We start from the raw sequence: 26,287 nt of genomic DNA on the forward strand, positions 1-26,287 counted from the left end.
TGTCACCTGATTGGTCAGAACGAAGAACAGAATGTTCTGTCCATTATGTTGGTTAACAAACAACCTTCAAATAAGTGGCGTGACAAAAGTTTTTATCTTGCTCATGCTGAATTCACAGCAGCTCTAGGTAGTTATTCTCCAAGTGGTGGCTTTACCATTCCAGCTGTTTTGATCTTGTGGTTCTGTAATTTGAACAAAGGGGCTCCTTTAGAGCAGGGGGAAAAACCAGAAGCATACAGAGACCTTACACTGTCCCAGTCAAGCACTTCCTTACACAATTCATTGGCCATAACTGGTTATGTTTCTCTCTCCCATACGACATAGCTGTTTGTCCCATTTATCTGTCCTCCCTTCCTCTCTTCCTCCCTTCCTTCCATCCTTCCATCAGTCATTCTATCTATCTGTCCTTCCAGAAATACATACATCTATTCTTTGCTTCTATCTAAACATCACTCCATCCTCCCCTTTTTTTCCTTCTCTCTCTCTCCAGCCTTCTTTATAGCCTTCTATCTAGCACTCCTTCTGTTCATTCAAAGTAAAGGCTGTTCCTTCTTTTCTTTTTCAAAATATATTTTATTGATTATGCTATTACAGTTGTCCTATTTCCCCCCCTTCATTCCCCTCCACCCTGCACACCCCTCCCCCACCATTCCTCCCTTTATGTCCACATGTCTCAAGTCCTTTAGATTCTGTATTTCCCATACTATTCTTGCCCTCCTCCCTATTTTCTACCTACCGTCTATGCTACTTATTCTCTGTACCTTCTCCCCCCTTCTCCTCCTCCCACTCCCCTGTTGCTAACCCTCCATGTGATCTTCATTTCTATGGTTCCACTCCTGATCTAGCTGTCCTCTTAGTTTTCTTTTGTTTTAAGTATGGTTGTTAATAACTGTGAGTTTGCTGTCCTTTCACTGTTCGTATTTCTTATCTACTTTTTCTTAGATAAGTCCCTTTAACATTTCATATAATAAGGGCTTGGTGACGATGAACTCCTTGAATTTGATCTTATCTGAGAAGCACTTTATCTGCCCTTCCATTCTAAATGAAAGCTTTGCTGGATAGAGCAATCTTGGATGTAGGTCTCTGAATTTCATGACTTGGAATACTTCTTTCCAGCTCCTTCTTGCCTGTAAGGTCTCTTTTGAGAAATCCGCTGACAGTCTGATGGGAACTCCTTTGTAGGTGACTGTCCGTCCCCTTATCTCTTGCTGCTTCTAGGATTCTCTCCTTCATTTTAATCTTGGCTAATGTAATTATGATGTGCCTTGGTGTGTTCCTCCTTGGGTCCAACTTCTTTGGGACTCTCTGAGCTTCCTGGACTTCCTGGAAGTCTATTGCTTTTGCCAGATTGGGGAAGTTCTCCTTTATTATTTGTTCAAATAAGTTTTCCACTTGTTGCTCTTCCTCTTCCCCTTCTGGTACCCCTATAATTCGGATGCTGGAATGTTTAAAGATGTCCTGAAGGTTCCTAAGTCTCTCCTCATTTTTTTGAATTCTTGTTTCTTCATTCTTTTCTGTTTGGTTATTTTTTTTCCTTCTGGTCCACTCCCTTGATTTGAGTCCCAGTTTCCTTTCCATCACTATTGGTTTCCTGTGCATTTCCCTTCATTTCAATTAGTTTAGCCTTCATTTGTACCTCTAATTTGTGACTAAAATCAAACAGTTCTGTGAGCATCCTGATCACCAGTATTTTGAACAGTGCATCTGATAGGTTGGCTATTTCCTGGTCACTTAGAGTTATCGGCTCTGGGGCTTTGAGTTCTTCCTGAGCCATGATGTTTTGGTCTGTTTGCACCTGTTACGTATGAGGGGCAGAGCCCTAGGTGTTCACCTGGGAGGAGCAACTCAGTTGCTGGGTTGTGACGCTATATGTGGGGGCAGGGTCAAAGAGGGGCAATGGCGGTCTCCTCTGCTGCTTCCTGATGCTGGGGCCTGTGTGGTCTGTCTCACTGCTTGCTCCTTCGCCTGGTTTATCTGCCCGCGAATGTGTGACTGCGGTCAGCCTGCCACCTTACACTCTTACTGGGTCTGCCCCTCGCAACCCCACGCCTGGGATCTGCCAACCACCGCCTGTGCACCTGGGTCCCCGGGTCAGTCTGGCTGAGTTTTCCTGCACAACCCTGCTCCGCCAGTTGCTGGCTCTACCCCTCTTACTGGTCTGGCTGAAGGGTTCATTGTTGTTGGACTCCCATATAGTTCAATTTTCTGTGTTTGGTTATGTTTTTGTTACTAAAACTTTATTGATTTTAAACTTGGTTGTGCGAGGAGGCACAGTGTTTCCACCTATGCCTCCATCTTGGCCAAAAGTCTGTTCCTTCTTTTTTTTATCTAGTCATAGGAATACCATCTATGTGCTGGTTACTCCCAAATTCTATGTTCAGCCTACACTTCCACTCTAGATTCCAAATTTAGTAAGCCCACTTCCTTTGCTATGTTACCTCTTAAATTTCTATCCAGATTCCAAGTGTCCCTATCATGTTCACCATCACCACTCTTCTCCATGCCACCGTCATCTCTCCTCAAGGTAAGTACAGCAGCCTCCTAAGTGGTGTTCCTATGTCTGTCCTTTGCCTGATACCTCTTTTCTACCCAGTGCAAGTGACTGCTTTAGAAGTTAACTCATACCACATTCCAATCTCTATTCAAAAAGAAGAGCAGGAGTATGAAACAGAAAAACAAAGACTGATGAGATAGAGGAGCAAGAATGGACAAAGAGAGATGGAATTGGGAGGTTGGATGGGAATAGGGTCAGAAAAGGGGAGAGGAGGAGGGAGGAACAATCAAACTGAAACTTAAAAATCTAAGTTTGATGCAGTTTTCAGTAACAAAAAATGGTCAATTTGATTTAATTAGTAGTAAATTATAAACCAGTAATGGGCCTCAAACACCTCCCATATACACTTGATTTCATAGTAAAAATAAGAAATGTCTATGAATGTCTTTTTTGTCTATTTTGTCTTGATGGATGCTATATAACTATACATAGAGCTTGTTCTATGCTTAGAGAAAGAAGGATAAAAAGTGAAACTTAATGAATCCAAAGTATTATCTCACCATTTCTCATTTGGTAAAGAGATCCATTTAGATTCACATGAACTTTTAATTTTTTCAGAGATATTTGAGACTTAATTATTAGTAATCTAATAAAATTCAGAATCATATTCTGAGGTACATTCTTTCATTTATACAACCAACACTTTCGCATCTATATAGGACATAAAAAATGAATTTAGAATTCTAGTTCTCAGAGTCTCTTAATTTAATAAGGATATGTAAATTTATTATGATAGTAATTAATGTATTATATGATTGAAGCCTCTATTGTTAAAGCACATATAAAAGCAAGACAATTATACTGAGGAAGATATCTAAAGTTTTACAAATATATGACTAATCTGAGTCTGTCAGTATCTATTACAGCACTTAGTAACAGCAGTTTAAAATTAGTCTTTACTTGAAGTATCTTTTAACTTCTCAGGTTGACTTACACTAGTATAAGGCTATGTAATTTATACCTTCTTAATCCCCAAATCACATAAAGGTACTTGAAATCTAGGACTTTCATTATTCTGTGTGTATTTTTAGAAACCATTACATGTGACATTATAAGGATAGGCCAAAAATCATGTTTAAAATCTACTTCTAGGATTTTAGAGTATTAAAATGGAACTAAACAAAATCTGTTCAACACATGTACGAAAGCAAATAACAGAGCTGCATGTACTGCTTTTCTGATATTCCTACCAGAAAATTCTCTTTTCCTAAGAATGCTAATTTTAGTCTAGATATACTTCAAATTTTTCAGAGGATTTCAGTGGCAGGACTGTGAAACAAAACAAGATAAGACAAAACAAAAGTAGCTAAATTGGGCATGACACACCAAATTAAACAGGTTTGGAAGCCCTTCCCCACATCAATATTACTTCCACCTTTCCACCATGGTAGTAACCACTTAAATAGTTTCATCCGTGTATTTACTCATTTAAATAAGCCCCCAATTTGCCAGGCAGGAAAGCAAAAGAAAGGAGGAAGACAGACATTTGGATGATAGGGGCCAACAGGAGGTTTATATGAGGTTTCTAAAGAAAAAGAGCAAATGGTGGAAGAATGAAAAAAATCCAATTAAGACAGCCACTAACATGTCATTTTCAATGATTGGGAGAAAGAACATTGCTTAAATTTCAAACAAGAGGTCTGGATTTGTCATGGAACACAAATTCTAATTGCATGTGTTTATACATCTACAAATAAGAAATATTCCTTAACCATACAAATGTTACATAATTACAAGGAAAAAATATTCTGAGTGGGGAAAAAAACAGAAGTGTACTTAATAAACTAATTGCATGAACTATATCATCTTATTTATGTAAAAAGACACACTTAGGCCTGTATTAGCTTCTACTATCTTTGTAGTCCACTGTTGGTATGGTTCATACCACTTTGATGATTTTTTAAGAGTAAATTTAAAGTACCATAATAAAATGTAGAAAATTACTAATAAAATGTAGAAAACTATATCTGAAGTCCTTTCATTCATTCATTCTTTAAATCACGTGGGCATTTTCTTGAGATGCAAAATAAATAGGTAATTCCATCATAATGCCTCTCGAGTTAGATGAAAAATAAGGTATAAAATATTATATTACTTATTAAGCTGTATTACTAAAGTTCAGGACACTAAGGAAGCAAAGAAGAATCAAATTTGTCAGAAAAACCATAAGGTTTCACAAAGATAATATTTGATATGGGTCTTTTACTATCACAGCATTTCATATTTTGATAGCAGTGTAAAATGATCTCCAACAGAAATATCAGGTAATTTTCTGGAACAGAAGTACACTATTACAAGTATATGTAACTTATACCACCCTCATTTCAAAAATCACATAAAAATATTTGTAATCTAGGCTTCCTACTAATCTCTGTCTATTTTTAGACAGTGCTGCATTGTGACCCCCAAAGGACAGATGAAATCAGGTAGGACATCTATTTGGGGACTTTAGGAGACTTACATAGAATAAAATAAAATCCATTAAACATTTATGAAAGGCAAATGTCTTAGAGAACTGTATACAGGGTGGGGCAAAATGGTGTACAGGTGTGAGTACATGAAACAGTTTATTATTGTATTATTACTTATTAATTATTGTATTATTTATTTGTATTGCAATTATAAACCTACTTTTGCCCTACCCTGTATAATAGTTTTCTGTAGGCAGAGAGTCTAAAAACTATTTCTTTTTTGAAAAGTATTCATAAATGCTGAAAATTATACCAACTTTTTCTGACCTATGACCTAAATTACACACAATTATCTAAAGGTTGTCAGTTTTCTTCTCAATAGTAATTAAATAACATGGCAAAAAAAAGTAGAAAGAAAAAAATCAAGATCATAAAAAGTGAATTGTAGTATTATAACATTAATTAGATTAATTCATGAAATCATGCTTTGTTTCTGATTTTTTTCATTAAACATATTTGTGGCTTGTAGCCATGTCATTGTGTACAGTTCCTTTGATACAGATTCCACAATTTATTTATCCATTTTATTGTTAATGGGCATCTGGGTTGTTTCTAGTTTGGGGCTACTACAAATAATACTGCTATGAATGTTCTCATTAGTTCTCATTACTGTTCTCATTAATGCGTGTTGCACTCATTAACACATGTTCACAAATTTCTACTGAGTATGTATACACTTAGGAGGGAAATGGCCGAATTGTTGTTGTGTTTTTTCCAAATAATTTTAATCATAAGTTGCAAAAATAGTATAAAGAATTCCCATACCCTTTACCCAGCTTCCTCAAATGTTAATGGCCAAAAAATTTTATTGGTTTTTAAGTAAAAATTAGAGACACATTTTTCATTTTCACCAATAACTTTACTGAAGAACATATTCACCATTTTGTTCCACTATCTTCTGCCATCTTTCAGACAACTTCATAATTGTCTTTAATCTTTCTGAGCAAAGAACTATTCTAGGTGCCTTTTGCAGTCTTCCATGAAATTGAAATTTTTTCCATTAAGAGTTTTTTATTGTATTTTTTCCATTCCCGCTTAGCCTCCTTATACCTGTGTCCCCTCCCCTGCAATCACGACACTGTTGTCCATGTCCATGAGTCCTTTTACCTTTATGTTTCATCTCTCTCTCCCTAAACTCACCCCTCTCCACAGCTGTCATCCTGCTCTCTATGAGTCTGTTAGTTCAGACTAACAGACTGAACTTTGCTTGTTAGTTCAGTTTTTTCATTAGATTCCACATATCAGTGAAAACATGTGGTGTTTATCTTTCTCTGACTGGCTTATTTCACTTAGCATAAGATTTTCCAGGTCCATCCATGCTGTGGCAAATCATAACATTTTCTTCTTTTTTACGGCTGAGTAGTATTCCATTGTGTAAATGTCCCACAGTTGTTTCATCCATTCATCTACTATGGACACTTGGGATAGCCCCCATATCTTGGCAACTATAAATAATGCTGCAATGAACATAAGGGTGCTTATGTTCTTTCAAACAGTGTGTTGGGTTTATACAGATAAATTCCCAAAAGTAGGATCACTGGGTCAAAAGGTAGTTCCACTTTTTATTTTTTTGAGTTATATCCATACTGCTTTCCACAGTGGTTCCCCAATCTACATTCCTACCTACAGCGCAAAAGGGTTCCCCTTTCTCAACATCCTTGCTAGCACTTACTGACTTATTGATGATAGTCATTCTGACAGGTGTGAGGTGGTATCTCATTGTGCCTTTAATTTGCATTTCTCTGATGACCAGTGACATTGAACATCTTTTCATATGTCTATTGGCTATCTCTATGTCCTCTTTGGTGAAATGTCTAGTCAGGTCCTTTGCCCATTTTTTAATTGGATTGTTGTTTTGATAGTGAGTTTTGTAAAAGTTATTTATAAATTTTGGATATTAATCCCTTATCAGGTGTACTGGCAAATATGTTCTTCTATTCCATGGGTTATCTTTATTTTGCTGCTGGTTTCCTTTGCTGTGCAAAAATTTTTAGGTTGATATAGTCTCACTTGTTTATTTTTTCTTTCGTTTCCTTTGTCTTAGAAGATATATCACTAAAAATATTGTTAAGAGCAATGTCTGAGATTTTACTGCCTATGTTTTCTTGTAAAATTTTTATGGTTTCCTGGTTTGGCGTCTAACATTTAAATCATTAATCCATTTCAAATTTATTCTTGTGTGTGGTGTAATAAGGTGGTCTGGGTTCATTTTTCTGAACATATCTGTCCAATTTTCCCAACACCATTTATTGAATAAACTATCCTTGGCCCATTGTATGTGCTTGCTGCTTCTGTCAAATATTAATTGACTATAAAGGTGTGGGTTTATTTCTGGGCCCTCTATTCTGTTCCATTGATCTATGTGTATGTTTTTAATGCCAATGCAATGCTGATTTGATTACTATAGCCTTATAGTTTGACATTAGGTAAAACAAATTCCTCTAACTTTGTTCTTCTTTCTCAGGATCACTGTTGCTATGTGGGGCCTTTTGTGCTACCATATAATTTTTAAAAACATTTGTTCTAGTTCTGTGAAATATGTCATCAGAATCTTGAGGAATTATGTTGAATCTCTAGATTGCTTTGGGGAGCATGGACATTTTAATGATGTTAATTCTGTCTATCCATGAACACTGTATGTGTTTCCACTTATTTGTATCTTCTTCAATTTCTTCAGTGTCTATAATCTTCCCAGTACAGGTCTTTTATATCTTTGGTTAGATTTATTCCTAGGTATTTTATTTTTTTTAAGCAATAGTGAATGGGATTGTTTTCTTATTTCCCTTTCTGTTAGTTCATCATTAGTATATAAAAATGAAAATTATTTCTGGATATTAATTTTGTATCCTGCTACTTTGCTGAATTCATTGATCAGTTCTAGTAGTTTCTTGGTGGAATCTTTCAGGTGCTTATGTACAGCATTATGTCATCTGCAAAGAAAGACAGTTTTACTTCTTCCTTTCCAATTTGGTTGCCTTCTATGTCTTTTACTTCTCTGATTGCCATGGCTAGGACTTCCAGTATTCTGTTGAATGACAGTTGTCAAAGTGGACATCCCCATCTTGTTCCTGACCTTAATGGGAACACTTAATGTCCCCCTTATGGGGCATCCCATTAATGTCCCTTTTCTGGTCCAGGATTCAACCAAGGATCACACATTCCTTTAGTTGTCATGTCCCCTTAGCCTTCTCCAATTTAGTATACTTTGTCCTTTATGACTTTGACAGTTTTTTGAAAAATTGAATTTATTGGGTTGAGACTGATTTGCAAAACCATACAACTTGTAGTTTTTGCCTGCTGAGTATGATGCTGGCAGTGGGTTTGTCATATATGGCCTTTATTATGTTTAGGTGTGTTCCCACTATTCCCACCTTGCTGAGAGTTTTTATCACAAATGGGTGCTTGATTTTATCAAAAGCTTTTTCTGCATCTATTTATATGATCATGTGCTTTTCATCCTTCATTTTGTTTATGTGGTGAATCACATTTATTGACTTGCGAATGCTGTATCAAACTTGTATTCCCAGAATAAATCCCACTTGATCATGGCATATGATCTTTTTGATGTATTACTGTATTCAGTTTGCTCATATCTTGTTGAGGATTTTAGCATCTATGAACATCAGGGATATTGGCCTACAATTTTCTTTTTTTGTAGTGCTTTTATCTGGTTTTGGAATTAGGATAATACTAGCCCTGTAAAATGAGCTTGGGAGCCTTCTCTCCTCTTAAGACCAAAATAAATGGAAATCTGAAGGTGCGATGTCTTGTGAATACAGAGGATGTATCAGAACTTCCCAGCAAGCTTTTTGCCTGGTCATCAAATGCAGTCTTGCACTATCCTGATGGAAGATTATGCTTTTTCTGTTGACTAATTCTGGACACTTTTTGATGAGTGCTGCTTTCAATTGGTCTAACTGGGAGCAGTACTTATTGGAGCAATCATCTGGTTTTCCAGAAGAAACTCGTAATAGAGAGTCCCCTTCCAATCCCACCATATACACAACATCACCTTCTTCAGATGATGACCACCAGCCTTTGGTGTGGGGGTGGTGGTTCATTTCACTTGCACCACAATCTCTTCTGTTCTGCATTATTATAAAGTATCCGTTCTTCATCACCAGTCACAATTTGTTTTAAAAACAGAATGTTTTTGTTACATTTAATAGAGAATCAGCCCTGGCTGGTGTAGCTCAGTGGATTGAGCATGGGCCTGTGAACCAAAGGACTGACGGTTTAATTCCCAGACAGAGCACATGCCTGGGTTGCAGGCCAGGTCCCCAGTGGAGGGCAAGTGAGGGCAACCACACATTGATGTTTCTCTCCCTCTCTTTCTCTTTCCCTTCCCCAATCTCTAAAATAAATAAATAAGTAAAATCTTAAAAAAATAGAGAATCACATGTGGAAATATGGTCAAGAAGGGTTTTTTCACTTAATTTACGTGGAACTCAAACATCAAAGTGATTAACATAACCAAGCTGGTGCAAATGATTTCAACACTTGATCTGGATATTTTGAGTATGTTGGCTATCTCCCGCATGGTATGATGTTGATGGTTCTCAACGTATTGATTTGACAACTATCAAGTTCAAGTCTGCATCATCGGGCAAGAAATCTCCAGCATGAAACTTCACAAACCACTTTTGCTACGTTTGATCAGTCACAGCACCTTCTCTATACACTGCACAAATCTTTCTTTGTTTCAGTTGCATTTTTACCTTTCTTGTAATAATAAAGTATAATATGCTAAAATGGTGCTTATTTTCTTCCATATTTAATATTAAAATGGCTACACAAAAATTCGCCAATTTTGATAAGTTTTTTAAGTACGCACTGATATGACAGCTGTCACAATACAATCTAACAAAACTGTTTCAAATGAAGTTAAAGACAACTAAATGCTAGTAGAGCCATCTTACTGAAAAAAAAAACTGAACTAGCTTTTTGACTTAAGACTCTGCCATCAAAATCTGCTTGACCAGTTTGTGTACACAGCAGCAAAAGAGCTGCACCTCTGTTCTCGGTGCTGCGAGTTCAGTGGAGAGCCATAATAAACTCCTTGCTCTTGCAGTATTTCTATACAGTTATCAATACCAGAAAATTTATACTGATACAATACTATTAACTACTCCATAGCTTTAATTAAAATTCCACTAGTGATCCCGCTAATGTCCCTGGATTCTGGTCCAAAATTCAACCTAGGATCACATAGTCCTTTAGTTATCATGTCCCTTTAGCCTTCTCCAATTTAGGATAGTTTGTCTTTTATGACTGACAGTTTTTTGAAAAATTGAATTTATTGTGGTGACACTGGTTCACAAAACAGTACAGCTTTCAATTGTACAGCTCAATAAAACAGCATCTGCATACTGCATTGTGTACCCATCACTGCCCAAAGCAAAGTCTCCTTCTCTCTCTTTGCCCATCTTCACCTACCCCTCCCTCTGGCTATCACCACAATGTTGTCTGTGTCTATGTGTTACATATATATATATATATATATATATATGTTTTTTGGTTAGTCCCTTTACCTTCTTTCATCCAGTCCCTCAATCCCCTCCCCTCTGACAGCTGTCAGTCTGTTCCATGCTATCTATGCCTCTGTTTCTATTTTGTTCATCAATCTATTTTGTTCATTAGATTCCACTTATAAGTGAGATCATCTAGTGTTTGCCTTTCTCTGCCTGGCTTTTTCACTTAGCATAATAATCTCCAGGTCCATCCATGCTATTGCAAAGTGTAAGATTCCTCCCTTTTTTATTCTAGCCAAGTAGTATTCATTATGTCAATGTACCTCAAGTTTTTTTATTCACTCATCTACTGATGGGCACTTGGGATATTTCCAGATCTTGGCTATTGTAAATAAAACTACAATGAACACAGAGATGTATATATTCTTTCTAATTAGTGTTTTTGTGTGTCTTAGAATATATTCCTAGCAGTGGGATTGCTGGGTCAAAAGGCAGTTACATTTTTATCTTTTTGAGGAAACTCCATACTAGGTTATTGTTAATGTAAATACTCAACATAGTTTCCCAAAGTGTTAACTTGTTCATACTCCTAACACCAGTGTATGAAAGTTCTAGTGGGGGTGGGGGGAAGAACAAAAGAAAGAATTTTTTAAAAGAACAAAAATCAAAAGAAAAAAATCAAAGAAAAAAGTTCTAGTTGTTCAATATCCTCATCAGTACTTTGTTCTGCCAGATCTTTTAATTTCAGTCAATTAATCCAGAAGGTATATAGCAGTGTTTTACTGTGTTCTCAAAATTTTCCTATCTTTAATTATCACCTCACAAAGGGTTACTTCCAATTTCACATACACATCCATCCAGCTTCAGTGTCGTTAATCAATTATACCTGGATATCCTGTTGTTGCCCTAATTTTGAAATGCCTTAAAACAAGCTTTTCACAGTAATCAGAAGAGAAAGGGGAGGAGGGGATAAGGGGGGAAAGGGTGAAGGGTTCACAGGGACAATTACGAAGGACATATAGACAACAACAAGGGGGGGGTGGAAATGTGGGAGGGAGGCGGTGACGGATGGGTTGGTGGGAAGGAGTGAGGAAAAAAGACAGAAAACTGTACTTGGAAAAGCAATTAAGAAAAAGAAAAAAAAACCCAAGCGTTTCATCTTAAGTCCCCTAAACTAGCCCCTTCTGATTTTATGTCTTCTCTCTGGCATCTCAGACTTGGAATTATCATTTTCTCCTCCTTTCCTAAGACCTCCCATATATGTCACCAAATCATTTTAGTATTTCCTTTTAATTCACTCTTTCCTTTCTATTCCCATTATATCACCCAAAGTTATGATTCATTCCAAAAAAGTTATACTAAACACTATAATAAAGAACATATTTTAACCCCAAAATGAGAATATGACCACCCATTATATGTTAATACCAATATAAGGACTGGCCAGCACATTCTCTAGTACACATATGCTACAGCACAGTAATTTAATATTAAATTGCCCTATTTATAGCCTTCTAATTCCTGCTGGGCCATATTACTTAAAAGAGCAAACTAAAAACACACATACACACACACAAGCATCATTAAGATATTTAGCTTGTTATTATTGTTACTATTACGGAGATAAAGCTGGGATTAAATAAAGATGGCAAAAATAACTAGTCAATAGAATTCCATCTATAAAACAGCATTTTTCTTTCATCTCTTGGAAACCCTACTATATATTTAAACAAATAAATAATCCAAACCAAATAAAATTATGTAAGAATTAATTTTAAAAAGTCAAAATTTAAAAACCTGTACTTACATCTTTTATATTACTAGTAATTATTTTTGCACTTCTCATATAGAAACTACGTAATCCTTCAATATCCTCTGTTAACATACTGACTGATGGCCATGGTTAACTTTAGCTTAAAAAAAGCAGGCTATTGTTTTCTAGTACTTCTTTTTTTTTTTTAATATTTTATTTGTTTATTTATAGAGAGAGGGGACAGGAAGGAGAAAGAGTGGGAGAGAAACACTGATGTGGGGTTGCCTCTCATGGGTCCCCCACTGGGGAAGTGGCCCACAACCCAGGGATATGCCTTGACTGGGAATCGAACCGGCGACTCTTTGCTTCACAGGCCCGAGCTCAATCCACTGAGCTACACCAGCCAGGGCTGTTTTCTAGTACTTCTGATTCCTGTTCCAATTAGTGAACTTTGTCAAGAGTCAACTGTATTACTTAAACCTGTTTATGCCAGCTTAACTTTTTATTGTAACCACATCATTAAATTTTATATACACTGATTAAATGTGTAAAAAATGTTTTATTGAAAACTACATTGAATATTTCATAAAGGCTTGATAAAAGGTGAATCACCAAAAAGTGTTCTTAATTAACTGTGGATAAGATGGTTATAATAGATCAGAATAAAAAACATACTAAAGAAATTCTGTAATCAAGTTTACTTTACAAGTGTTTAAGGTTTTAAAGAAAATGAAAGGCAAAAACAGGCTATGGGTGTAATTTATGCATGAAAGCCAACATAAAACTCCACCAACAAAATCAGAGAGAGGGACTTTTGGCCAAGATAGAGGCTTAGGTAGATACACTTCACTTTCTCTCACAAGCAAAAGAAGGACCAATTTAAAAACAAAAACAACCAGAACTTCCAGAAAACGAACTACATCGAAGTCCGACAATGAAGGAGTTAAAGAAGGAACATTCATCCAGACTGGTAGCAGGGACAGAGATGGGCAGCCCGGGCGGAGGAGGCAAGGCTGCAGCTGGAGGACTAGGTGGTCCCACAGTAGCGTGTGGTTAAACCAGGAGGAACAACTGGGGTGTGACAGAGACCTCCCAACCTAGGCTTCCAGCACAGGAAAAGAAAGTTTCAAAAACCTATGGCTGTGAAATCCTGTGGGCATTGCAGTGGTGGGGCAAACAGCCAGTCTCACAGGAAAGTCTGTTGGAGGGGCCCATGGGGCCCTAGAATGTACACAAGCCCACTCACCTGGGAATCAGAACCAGAAGGGCTCAATTTGCTGTGAGTAGTGGGGGAAGTTAATAAAAGTGGGGCAAGAGCTGAGCAAGCGGCATTGTTTCCTCTCTGGCACCTCCCCCACAGAGAGCGCTACAAAGCAATGAGGTGGGTTGCCCTGCCCTGGCGAATACTTAAGCCTCTACCCCTTACAATGTAACAGGTGTACCAAGACAAAGAAATATGTCCCAAATGAAAGAACAAATCAAAACTCCAGAAAATGAACTAAGCAACAACGAGGTAGGCAACCTATCACATGTAGAGATCAAAACACTGGTAATCAGGATGCTCGCAGAAATGACTGAGTATAGACACAAAATAAAGAAAGGAGTGAACACTATACAAGTGAAATCAAGAAAAATATACAGGGAACCAACAGTGTAGGGAAGGCAACAGGGACTCAGATCAATGACTTGGAACAAAAGGAAGAAGTAAACATTAAACAGGAACAGAATGGAAAAACAAGAATTCAAAAAAATGAGAAGAGGCTTAGGAACCTCTGGGACAAGTTCAAACATTCCAAAATCTGAATCAAAGGGATACCAGAAGGAGAAGAGGAAGAGAAAGAAATTGAAAACTTATTTGAGAAAATAATGAAAGAAATCTTCCCCAATCTGGTGAAGTAAATAGATATACAAGTCCAGAGAGTCCCAAAGAAGTTGGACCCAAAGAGGAACACTCTAAGACACATCATAATTAAATTACACAAGACTAAAGATAAGGAGAGGATCTCAAAAGCAGCAAGAGAAAAGGAGTTCACATAAGACAATCAGCTGATTTCTCAAAAGAAACCTTCTTGACAGAAGGGGCTGGAAAGAAGTATTCCAAGTCATGAAAGGCAAGGACCTACATCCAAGATTGCTCTATCCAGCTAAGCTATCATTTAGAATGGAAGGACAGATAAAGGGCTTCCCAGATAAGGTCAAGTTAAAGGAGAACATCATCACCAAGCCCTTATTATATGAAATGTTAAAGGGACTTATCTAAGAAAAAGATCACAACTACGAACAGTAAAATGACAGCGAACTCACAACTCTCAACAACTGAACCTTAAAAAAAAACTAAGCAAACAACTAGAATAGGAACAGAATCACAGAAATAGAGATAAAATGGAGTGTTAGCAGGGAATGGGAGGGGTGAGAATGGGGAAAAAGGTAACGGGAATAAGAAATATAATTGGTAGGTACCAAATACATGGGGCGGGGGGAGGTTAAGAATAGTATAGGAAATGAAGAAGCCAAAGATCTTACATGTACGACCCAAGTACATGAACTGGGGGGTGGAGGGGTATGCTGGAGAGGAGGGGTATAGGGTGGAGGGAGATAAAGGGTATAAAAAAATGGGGCAACTGTGATGGCATAATCAATGAAATATACTTAAAAATCAGAATAATATTCATTTATACATTCATTCCACAAGTTCTATTGAATACCTATCATGTGCCAGGCGTTCTGGGGCAGCAATTCTCAAACTTGTTGGTCTTAGGACCCTTTATCCTTAAAAGTTACTGACTAACCCTGAAGAGCTTTGTCTTACAGGCAATATTTATCAGCATGTATGTGAGAAATTAAAGCTGAAAAACTTCTGAAATGGAAATAAACCAACACACACTCCATTAGCTATCATAGCAATAATGTGATCACTTATCATGTAGCCTCTGGAAAACAAGACTGTACATATGTAATAGAATGGCAGTTATAAAATCAAATAATGTCTTAGTGTTATAATGAAAATAGTTCTGACTTCACAGATACCTAGAGCCTCAGGAACCTGTAAGCGCCCTTGGACCAACCACTGAGAACCACACGAATCAATCTCTCTCCTGTGTAATTTAATAAAGGAAGAAGAAAATATAGAAGTAAATTAATAAATACATAAATTCAGGCAGTGATAAATGCCATAAAGAAAAAACAGGGCATGGAGATAAAAAGTGAAAAGTAGACGTGGGGAAGGAATAGGATGGTCGGAAAATGCCTCTCTGAGGATGGATACCGGAGGAATGGGCCCTGCTGTGGTCTGAGGCAGTAAGATTCTGGGTAAAGAAGCAGAAAATGCAAACTCCCTGGAAGCTACTGGAGAACTTCGAGCATAGAAATGATGTGATCTAATCAAGGTTTTTAAAACAATAATCTGACTTCCACATGGAACAGATTGGGAAGACAGGTATAAAAATGATAGTAAAGAATTTCGGAGGCTATTGCAACAATCCTGCAAGAAATGTTGGTAGCTTGGATAGTACAACAGCAGTGGAAGGGTGACATTTGGGTATGGAAGTTATTTTGAAGGAAAAGCTGTAATAATTGCTGAAGGACCAGACATGGGGTTGTGAGGGAAAAAAGAAATGAAGGAAAGATGGCTCTTAGGTTTTTTGCAGAACAAGTTAAATGTTTCTATTTATTATTATTTACAAAAACCATGAGATGACGGAAAAGGGGCAAGGCCTAGCTTAAGGTGCTAATTTCAAATCTGAGTAAACATACTGGCTGTGAGGGTCTGGAACTCAAGACAGAGGCCAGGGCAGGAGATGGACCATACAAAATCATGAGGAACTCAAGTATGTGCCCAGATGAGATCACCTAAGGAATAAATGGGATAAAGAAGTGAGTAGAAGAATTCAGATCTGGAATTTCACCCTACATCAAGGCTGTCAAATTAACATATATTTAAAATGTATAATTTTTTAGGCTTGCCTTTTTCAAATAACCAGTGGTGTAAGAGGGCTTTTTTAGTACCTCGCTTTTCATACTAGGTCACTGCCTCAGGAATCTCCATCAAGAAGTGGCCACAAAGAAGGAACTCATACCTTCTGCCGCATGGATGAACCTGGAGATTATTATGCTAAGTGAAACAAGCCAGTCACAGAAAGACAAACACCATGGGATTTCACTTATATGTGGAATCTCATATGTACATCTCTAATGTCTCTAATCCCCAAACTTGAACTCCTATTTTCTCCATTTCCCATGTTTGATATCTCAGCAGTATCTCACATTCACCAATGACCTAAAGTAAACATATTCATTTTCTCATCTAAATATGGTCTATTCTGTGCTCTCTAACTTAGTTCATGGATAATTGTCAAAGAAGCACAAAGCATGAGAATCTTACATTCTACTCCCTCCCTCACACCGTCCTCTATGGAACTGCCTTGTCCCGACAGTCACATATATGTCCGCGGCACCTCTACAATCGCTCTCTCGCATCTTCTCCTTCCTTATAACTTTTTCCCTAATTCAAACCTGTGTTATCTGAAACTGCTGATTAAGCCTCCACACTATCACATCATCTCTTTCCTTTATTATTCACTCAGCTGCCAATGTTGTATTTCCTCAAATAGGGACCAAAGTTTTTCTGACTTGATCCCACTTTTCGACCTGAATTCTTATACTCTTATCTGTTGTTTTAAGAGATATCCACGCACTTCAGACGCATTCTTCTTTAGTTACTTCAGTCCAGTTGAGCTGATTCCATCCGTGAGGCACACAGTTCCAGCTCAGACAATCAGAGGTGCCCAGTGACTGGTTCAGAAATTGGTCCAAACACAGTACATGAAGTACCACAGACCTTTGCTGAGACTTCTTAGGCCGCAGCTTAAGTTTTTTAACTGCTGTTGTTATTGTTATATTTTACCACCAGAGGACAGCCTCTCTGAAAAGCCAACCCAGTATAAGTGAAGTATGGGGATGCAAAGAGAGAAATTTGGTCCTAGAAATTGTCTTCTGGTCCTAACAACAATCCATGTCTGAAGCCAGTCTCTCTTGGATTGTTCAATTACACTTGCCAATCAACTCTCTCTGTTTATTCCTGTTTGAGCCAGGCAACCACCATCTAGCACACTAAACCAAAAGAACACTAAGCCACACCTTCTATCTTTCATGCCTCATATGATTCAGCCATACCAGCCTCCTCACGAGTATCAGAATACTGTGCCTTCCCTCATATTATTTTCTGTCTGGAATTTTCTTCCCTCTGCCTGCAATTCCCTTCCCCCCATTCTCTGTTTTTTAAGATCAATGTTCAGCTCAAATGGCTTTTTGAACTTTAAGGGGTAGGAAATGTCACTGAGGGATTTTAAAGAATTAAGGACATGATCATATTTGCAATTTTAAATGAACACTCCAGTTGCTGTGTAAAGAATAAATCAGAGAAGGGCAAGGGGGGCAATGATTTGTAAACTACTCAGTAATCTAGACACAGTGGGTGGTGGTGTGGGCTAATGTGGCAATGGGGATATTTTTGTGGCTCTTTTATTTCAGAATAAATCCCTCTCTACACTGTAAACTCCCTAGGGGCAGAGAAATTATCGGCTGACTACCATTTTACCCACAGAAATTAGCAAAATGATTGGCATACAATAGAGACTCAAATATTTGTTGAGTACATAAATATACAATTAGCAATGTAATCTGTAAGTTGTTTTGAGCAACTGGGCAAATGGTGACATTATTTATAAAATGAGAAACACAGAAAAACTCAGTTTGGGACTTTTGTTTTTGAGAGGGAGAGGTGAGGGAAAAGATGAACTGTTTTACATTCAAATAGCAGGGAATCCACATATAGTGCATACATATCTGAGGAGTAAGACAAAGATAGTGGATGTGAATTCTGGGCTTATAGATGGTAACTGACTTTATACTAGGAATGCTGTAAAATGAAGAAGGTTGAGATCATAGAAAGGGCGGAAGGGAAAGAGAAGTCAAGGAAGAACACTAACAGCTCAGGTAGAAAAACAAACATAGAAGGGCACTCTAACCAAAGCAGAAGGAAGAAAGGAAGGTGTGGCCAAGTGCATCAAACACAGTGGAAAGTCAAGGAATGAAAAGTTTAAAAGTACCCTTTGGATGAAAACAGTTTTGGTGGAGTAGGTACCATGTGGAATGACACTAGTTTGGAGTGAGTTCAAGAGTGAATGGATGATAAAGAAATGAAATAAGCATGTATCAGACATGAAGTCTGTTCATGACGCTTGGCTATGTAAGAACTAGGAAACATAGTTGCAGAAGAGGAAGACAGTCAAGGGTAGGTTTTCTTCCTCTGTTGGTTTTCACTTTCCTTAAATAGAGCTTCGACTTAAGCATGTTTAAATGTTTATTGCAATCAACCTACAGAGACTAAAGAAAAGGTGAAAGAATAATTTAAAATGTGTTCCACAGCATATATGGTACATATCTCAAAACTTGTTGCACATCTTAAATATGGTATACACAACTTGTATTATACCTAAAAGAAGCTGGAACAAGTATGAGCAAAGTTTTAAAAATGGGGTATAGAGAGATTAGTTTTGAATTAGAGGAAGCATTATCCCTTCCACAGAAATCATGTAGTAGAAGGACAGAATGAGTAAATATGTAGCTGTAATTATAGATTTGGTTACTGAAAATTAAGAGACTCTACATGTGATAGCATTGACTGTGTAATAAACATGCTGAAGTTTAAATATTAAAAATAAAGTGTTTACTGAAAATCATTTTTCTGAATTATGAGTTTAAGATACACATTAGCATATAAGTCAAATGAAGTAACTGCCCCACTCTTAAACCCTAGACTTCCAAAGGAAATTGAAAAGACATTTACCAAATGCCTTCTTTGTACAAGACACAATGCTAGATATTGTGGAGAATACAAAAGAGGGCTCTTCCCCCACATATCCGTATAGCTTGTTTCCTCTCTTCCTTTAGGTCTCTTTTCTCACATTCATTCTCCTTTATTTCTCTCCAAGATGCTTACCACCACCTGACATATCACATTTGTTTTATTGACTAATTCTCCTCCTAGACTAGAAGCTCCTCAAGGGCAGGGACTTTTTCCTGTTGTATTCATTGTTGTACCCCATACCAAAAATAGTGCCTGCCATGAACAGGAACACAAAATAAGTTTTGGATTTAATGAAATGGTACCTTCTCTTCAAGAAGGAGAGAGGTACAATCTGTTAAATAGGGGAGAAATGAATATATAAGGAGTATATCAATATTTACACACTAAAGAGTACATCAATATTAATGCCAAGGGTAAGTACTCAGGGTAAAATGGTTTAACAGTTCACAGGAGTTAATCATCTCAGGCAAGGCGACAAAGAAAGGTTTTATGGAAAAGACAGCATTTCGACTGGGCCTCAGGGGCTGATATTTGTGTACGTGTGTATGCAATTCAATAGTGTCTAGCATATTTACAGAGTTGTGCAACCTGCTAGGGCATTTCATCACCTCAAACAGAAACCATGTGCCCCTGAGTTACCACTTCCCAACTCCTCCAACCCTCCCAATGCCAAGAAGCCACTAATCTACTTTCTGTCTCTCCATATTTGCCCATTCTGGACATTTTATATAAATAGAATCAAATAATATATGGGGGGTTTGTGCCTGGCTTCTTCACTGAGCATGTTTTCGAGGTTCACTCATGTTGTAGCATGTACCATTATTTCATTCCTTTTATAACTGAATAACATTCCATTTTAGGGATATACCATATTTTATGTAGCCTTTCATCAGTAGATAGACCTTTGGATTGTTTCCATATTTTAGTTATTATGACTAATAAGAAATTATGAGTAATTCTATAAACATTCGTATATATGTTTTGTGTGATATAATTTCATTAAGAGATACGTGAAGAAAGAAATTGAACTATTTTAAATCATTCAATCCAAAAGATGACAAATTCAAGATAAGGTTTTCACCAGTCTAAGATCAAATGAGGCAAAGAGAATTTTCATCAAGTTTAATTTATTCAAGTCAAAGGACTGTCCTTTATTTCACAACTTCTTTCAACTTTTTTTTATGCTAAAGCATCTTCTTTAATGAAATGATGGCAATATCAAAAGGTAGTTTTGTTCACTTACTTAGATAAAATAATTTTTTTAAGTGTGACTGTCTGTTAAATCCAAGAAATGTCAATTGAAGGAAAGGGCATGAAACAAAGAGGACAGAAACCCGTAAGACAGCCGGCATGCCAGGCTAAGGAGTCTGCATGTTATCCTACGATCAGTAGGGAAATAAATGAAGTTGTTTTAAATATAAAATTACTCACTCATTTCATTCAACAAATAATAAAAATTGAGCTACTATTTATGAAAAGCACTGGATTTGGTGCTATGAGAACAGATTAAATAAATCTCTGCCCCTGTCTTATTATAAATGACTCTTCAGTAAAAGAAAACAGTCTATCTACTCATTATTTACATCTTTACCCATCTTTTAGAAAGGGAATATTTACTACCTTAAAATTTTTTTTTGCAAAAAAGAAAATATGGGACTATTCCTACTATGCTTACTGGTTTTATATCACTCACTATGTGACAACGTGAGTTGCTGGATGAAGTTAAACAATATATAATTCCTCTCCTACAGAAGCTTACAGTCTAGATTTTGCAAACTTATAAACTGCTCTAGACGAAACTTACTACAACCATTTAATTAGTACTTACCTAGGGCTTCCAATTGATTAGCAAATGACAAGCACTTACTTGTACTACTCACATTTTAAGCATTTTACATTTGTTAAGTAATTTAATGCTCCTAACAGCCTAGGAAAAGGGAATTATTACTATATAACGGCAAGATATCATTAATACATTCAAATACATTTACCATCTTTTCCCAGAATCAGCGTTAATGACACTAATTCTGCTAATGAGTGCTTCATATACACTTCCTATATCATTTCCATCAACACCCAAACATCTTTAAAAAAAATCCTCTCTTGCCTTCATGCCCCACACCATCTCCCTGATCCCCCACAGCAAAACTGAAGGAGCTGATTCGAGCGAGCTGTCTCCCACCTTTCTCCTGCCAGCTTCTCCTGAGCCATTCAGAAAGGCCTTTGCCTCCACACTACTGGAACCACTCAATTCAGGATTAGGAACGGCCTCAAAATGCTAAATCCAATTTTTAATTTTTCATCCTTATCTCACCTGATCTATCAACCACACCTGACATAGGTTATAAAACTCTTTGAAGTGCTTTCTTAGCTTCTCGGACACTATAGTCCTCTCGGTTTTCTTTCTAGATGTTCCTTCTCAATATCTGCACATTACAGCACCTAAGGCTCAGTCAATGGACCTCCCCTCTCCCTCTCTTTTTAAATTTTGTTTCTCAATTACAGTTAACATTCAACATTATTCTCTTTTTTCTGTCTTTCTTAATATTCTCATACAGTTTCGTGGCTTCACTAGAATGTAGCTTCAACACAGTAGGGATTTTTTTGTTTGTTTTTGTTTCTTAGCTATTTTGTTTATGCTGACTGTTCTGCACCTAAAACAGTACCTGGATATATTAGGTGCATGCCCAATATGCTCAATGAATAAATGCTGTCTTCACTTTGATGTGTAATAAACGTCTCCAACTTAACCAAGTTCAAAAGAGAACTCCAAACATCCTCCCAATGGCCTCTCTGACTAACTTCACTTTCTTAGCAGAGTGTAGTTCCATCCTTCTAGTTCCTTAAGCCAAATATTTTGAAGGCATTCCTAATTCTTCTATTTCTCTCACATCATATATCCAATCTGCCAACAAATACTGTGGATTCTGCCTTTAAAATATATTCAGCTTTTGACTACTTCTCACCACGTACACCACTATCACTATGGTCCAAGCCTAGATGAATATGACAGCCTCCTAACTGGTCTTCCTGCTTCTCACCACCTGCACTGCCCCTCCCCTGCCAAATTCAGTATGTTTTCCAAGCCACAGCCAGGGAAGATTTTCAAAGTTAAATCAGATTATTCACTTCTTGGCTCATAATCCTGTAATTATTCCCACTTTGTTATGATTAAAAGCACAAAGCTTGACACCACCTATAAAGTTCTACTCAACATGGCACTGTTACATCTCTGACTCATCCACTCCTTTTCCTACCTATTCTGCTTCCGTCATACTGTCCTCTTCTGCTGTTTCTTCCAAAGGTTAAGGGGATTTCCACCTTAGGCCTTTTCCCTGATGTTCCCACTCTGGAATGCTGCTCACCTAGACAGCCGCGATCCATATTTGCTTCATCACCTTGTTCCCTTGTAACCTTCCCTCAATTTTTCCCAATCGCCATATTTAAAATTCCAACTCTAATTTCAACCTTGTGTATTCTTTATCCCCTTCCTCTACTCTATATTTCTCCATAGCATTTATCACCACCAAACACTACATATCTTAATTTTATGAAGCATATGCTCAAAAAGGACAAGAATTTTTGTCCGTTTTAATACAGAACAGAAAAAGGAAATAAGAATTCAAAAAAATGAGGAAAGGCTTAGGAACCTCTGGGACAACTCCAAATATGCCAATATCCAAATCATAAGGCTGCCAAAAAGAGAAGAAGAAATTGAAAACTTCCCTAACTTGGCAAAGGAAATTAACATAGAAGTCCAGGAAGCACAGAGTCCAAACAAGTTGGACCCAAAGAGGAATACACCAAGACACAACATAATTAAAATGTCACAGGTAAAAGATATAGAGAGAATCTTAATCTTAAAAGTAGCAAGAGAAAAGCAGAGAGTTACCTACAAAGGAGTTCCCATAAGAATGTCAGCTGATTTCTCAAAAACTTTGCAGGCAAGAAGTATGCAAAGTGATGAAAGGCAAGGACCTACATCCAAGATTACTCTATCCACCAAAACTATCATTTAGAATGGAAGGGCTGATAAAGTACTCCTCAGATAAGGTAAAGCTAAAGGAGTCATCATCACCCAGCCCTTATTACAGGAAATGCTAAAGGACTCATTTAAGAAAAAGAAGATCAAAACCATGAACACTAAAAAAGCAACAAATTCACAACTATCGACTGAATCTAAAAACAAACAAACAAACCAAAAAAACGATAACAAAAACAAACAAAAAAACAAGCAAGCATCCAGAACAGGAACAGAATCATAGGCATGGAGATCACATGGAAGGTTATCAGCTGGGAGGGGGAGGGGGGAAATGGGGGAAATGGGGGAAAAAGTGCAGGGATTAAGAAACATTATTGGTAGGTACCAAATAGGCAGGGGGGTGTCAAGAATAGTATAGGAAATGGAGAAGCCAAAGTACTTCCACGTAGGACCCATGGACATGAACTAAGGGAGGGGACTGCTGGAGGGAAGGAATGTACCAGGCACAGTAGGGGCAAAGGGGGAAAAAACTGGGACAACTCTAATAGCATAAGGCATAAAATATATTTTAAAAACAAGAATTTTTGTCTGTTTTATTAGGTGATCAATTATCTGTTCGTGGAGCACTTTCCTTTCCATCGGGAAGCCTAACATTCATCTACCCTGGTATTTCAGGAAAATATCATCAAGCTTCTCTGATTTCTTCCAGTACTCTGATCCCTGGAAGGAGTCTCCTTTGCCTAGAAAGAAAATCTGTGATTTGTCCAGTCAACCACAAGGAGGAGTCGAGAGGAAGAGCTGAGCAAAGAGAAACCAGGCAGTTATTTCCCTTGTTTTTCCTTCGGCAACCTCAAGGTGGAAGAAAACTAGGTTTGGAGGCGACTGTACTGAATGAATAATTTTCTCCATAGTACGATTTCCCGAGACACAAACACAGAAAACCGCAATCTTTTCGAATGCCACAAAAGAGGCCAAGGAAATCAACCCACCGGCCACTGAGAAAAGGGAGGGTGTATCTTTAACTCTGCCACTAAGAAGTCTTCCCCATAAATCCAGGGGAAGAGTTCCCATTAGCGCCGAGAAACGTAATTCACACACGGAGGCCAAGGAGTTCCAGCTTGCCAGTACTCTTTGGCCAGAGAACTATTCAATCCATTCTATTTAGTACTCTATTTAACATTCTTAATTCTCAATTTAATACATTCTTAACACAGCATAAGTAAGGCGGTCCCAGGTTGGAGTTCTCAGATTGGCCCGATCGCGCGTAAAGTCCTGGTTCATTAAACACCGAGATCAATTCCCCCCCGGGGTTTGACTCACCGCCACCTGTTGATGCCCACATTGGAGGAGCCGGCGAACCAGGGGTCCAGGATGTAGACGCAACGGATGGTGTCAGCGCCCTGAATGCACTCCTTCAAGGCGGGGTTGTCGTGAAGCCGGAGCCCCTTTCGGAACCAGTGCACCGCGTTCACCCCCATCCCGGGGGCGCGGCGGGCGGCGGGTCACCGCTGAGTTCCTCTACCGAGAAATTCAAGGAACAAGGGTCCAGCTCATAACAGACACCTCCGCTTCCAGGAGGATCACCGCTCCCAAAGAGTGAGGACTGGAGGGCAGAGGTGGGGGAAGGAAAAAATGAGTCCGAGTAAGGGGCCGGAGAAGGAGAGGGCGCTGGAGGCACAGCTGGAAGCTGAACGCAGGTTGCCGGGTCGGCGGAGTCCGCGTGTGACGCCCTTTAGGAGCCGGCGCCCACAGCAACTGCCTGGACAACACGCATAACTCCGAGGGTCTCAGACCCCAAGAGGGCGAGTAAGTTTCAAGCAGCCACGACAACCCGAGCGGGCACCCGCAGTCCCAGGAGGTTCGTCACGGAAACCTCGCCCTACGGAGGCAGCGGAGGAAAAGCGGCCCGCCCGAGGGGAGCCACCGAGCGAGATGAGCAAGGATTCAGCCACTGTGGGCCACGCTGCTTCTGGGCCCAGAGACAGCAGTGAGGACGGAGCACGGAGGCCGAGATCGGAGGCGATGATCGGAGGGCGCTGGACGGTTGCCGGCGGGTGACCGGTCCTGAGACAGCCCGGTGACTCCGCCGCCAATGACGCGTCAGCGGCCTCGGTCCCGCCCCCGACTTCTCATTGGAAGAAGCGCTCCCCACGTGACCACCGGCACCTCACGTTTCTGAAGTGTGTTTACTACAGCAGCTTGGACTGGCGAACCTGCTCGCACTTTAGTCGCTTCTAGCGGGCGGCAGCCGCTCAATCACAAAACCCTTGATCCTCGCCCAGATGCTGGCCTCTCTGCCGCTGTCCCTTTCCTCGGCCAACAGGTCACCCTTGCCTGGAAGCGACCCCAGTGATCACAGGCCCCACGTGAAGAAAGGCATAACCCCGCCTCCGGGGGCCGTGAGCACCTACCATAGGCTCAGGCTCGCTGAGACCCGGATGAGCACGGGGATGCGGAGAGCTCGCGGGCGCGCGCTCTGCTTGAAAAGGCGCGTGCGCTTTCCCCGCGTTCCAGAGGGAAGTAGGGCGGGGCCGAAGGGCGGGAGCGCGCTCTGGGACTGTACTGGTGGGTCCACGAAGCCTGGAGAGAGTTTTGTTTTCTCTCCAGGGTTCCCCGCGGGTTGTAAGGGCAGGATGGAGTGGACGGAGGAGAGTGGGAGACCTCACTTCGACGTTGATGCCAAAGTACGTTTTTCAATTCTGTGCAAAGAACCCTACTTTGGGGTGTACGACGCCATTCTTCTGAACCCCGGGAGGCTGTACCCTTGTACTTGTTCTGGGAAAGAGGGGTATTTGGCAGGGCGAGTACCAGGAAGGCTTTTCCTGGACTTATTGTAATTCCTTAATACTAGCGATATATCAACAGTGTGTCAGCCCTAATCTCATATTTAGTGCGGCCTTTGCTCATCTTTTCCAAGGGCACTGAATTGCAGGCCATTCCATTCCTTATTCACGTGATCCCCTTATGTTCATTATACAATTACTGAATGAACCAGATACTTTCGAAATGCTGGCGATACAGGAGAGAAGACGATAGGCTAATATCCCAGCCCTCTGTGGCGTTTACAGTTTGTACCTCTAAAACTTCTGCTATTTTTTCTTTATAAAATGCTCTTCTTTGGAATCTGCTGTTTACTACAAACGCCTTTGCCCTACCCAGTATATTTCTACACGTTCCTTTAGACTCAG

The 26,287-nt window shown here is 38.9% G+C and overlaps 1 protein-coding gene across 4 annotated transcripts in view; it reads right to left on the reverse strand.

The window, feature by feature from the left end:
* CRY1 (cryptochrome circadian regulator 1) overlaps positions 1 to 25,208 on the reverse strand; it is a 51,319-nt gene extending 26,111 nt beyond the window's left edge. For 3 of the 4 annotated variants that reach the window (XM_037068052.1, XM_037068053.1, XM_037068051.1), the window contains exon 1: positions 24,420 to 25,207. In XM_037068052.1, coding sequence (XP_036923947.1) covers positions 24,420 to 24,577 — 158 coding nt within the window. In that variant the 5' untranslated portion in view covers positions 24,578 to 25,207. Of the gene's footprint in view, positions 1 to 24,419 lie in introns of all 4 variants that reach the window. The other variant, XM_037068055.1, reaches the window with a different exon arrangement.
* Between the last annotated feature and the right edge of the window lie 1,079 nt (positions 25,209 to 26,287).

Source organism: Sturnira hondurensis, unplaced genomic scaffold (assembly GCF_014824575.4).
Source record: "Sturnira hondurensis isolate 20B ecotype Veracruz unplaced genomic scaffold, ASM1482457v3 Scaffold0017436, whole genome shotgun sequence".
NCBI classification, from domain to species: domain Eukaryota; kingdom Metazoa; phylum Chordata; class Mammalia; order Chiroptera; family Phyllostomidae; genus Sturnira; species Sturnira hondurensis.